The 905-nt window shown below is 47.5% G+C and overlaps 1 protein-coding gene across 1 annotated transcript in view; it reads left to right on the forward strand.

The window, feature by feature from the left end:
* IREB2 (iron responsive element binding protein 2) overlaps positions 1–905 on the forward strand; it is a 77,627-nt gene that overhangs the window by 69,551 nt on the left and 7,171 nt on the right. The window contains exons 18-19 of the mRNA XM_045285694.1: positions 197–344; positions 431–553. Of these exons, the coding sequence (XP_045141629.1) occupies positions 197–344; positions 431–553 (271 nt within the window). The remainder of the gene's footprint in view (positions 1–196; positions 345–430; positions 554–905) is intronic.

Genomic DNA, 905 nt, shown 5'->3' on the forward strand with positions numbered 1-905 from the left:
GCCACGTTAAAGTAGTGTCACGGTTCAGTGATGTCCTGTTACTTTTCACAGTAAAAGCCACGTTAAAGTAGTGTCGCAGTTCAGTGATGTCCTGTTACGTTTCACAGTAAAAGCCACGTTAAAGTAGTGTTGTGGTTCAGTGATGTCGTGTTACCCTGCATCTGGCCTGGAGCTGACTTCCGTAACTTTTTTGTAGCCTTACTCCTCGTGAATTCAATTCTTACGGCGCCCGAAGAGGTAACGATGCTGTAATGACAAGAGGCACCTTTGCAAACATCAAGCTTTTTAATAAGTTTATTGGAAAACCAGCCCCCAAAACAGTTCATTTCCCATCAGGACAGACGGTAAGGCCTCGACAGCAGTCCTTTGGCGGTTGCTGACCGGACCGCAATCTTCTGTCAGTAACCGTTGTGTGTGTTTGGATCCACAGCTGGATGTTTTTGAGGCTGCAGAGCTGTACCAGAAAGAAGGCGTCCCGCTGATGATCTTAGCAGGAAAGGACTATGGTGCAGGCAACTCCCGGGACTGGGCTGCCAAAGGACCGCTGCTGCTGGTACTCCTGCTTACCCTTCTCTCCATGCGCGCCCGAGCTCTCACGAGGCCCCTCTGTCAGCCACGTCCTGTCCACCTCTCTTTCCTCTTCCCTGGATCTCTTAGGCTTATTTGGACCTCATATTTGTAGGGGTTTGTTTTGTTTTTTTAATGTGATCTTGTGATACTTTGGATATTATGTTGTATTTATGTAATAGTGCATAAGATGGATTGTGCTATTTTGGTTTGCACCTCCAAATGGAAAGTCCGTTGTTCAAACCCACCAGCTCCCCCACAGGAGAAAGACAAGACCGTTGGCTTATGTAAAGGTTTACAATTTTAGAGAACCCCGGAGGCAGTTCTACTGTGGGCTC

This window comes from Echinops telfairi, unplaced genomic scaffold, assembly GCF_000313985.2.
Source record: "Echinops telfairi isolate 266 unplaced genomic scaffold, ASM31398v2 ScPeMD7_7475;HRSCAF=8513, whole genome shotgun sequence".
Lineage (NCBI taxonomy): Eukaryota > Metazoa > Chordata > Mammalia > Afrosoricida > Tenrecidae > Echinops > Echinops telfairi.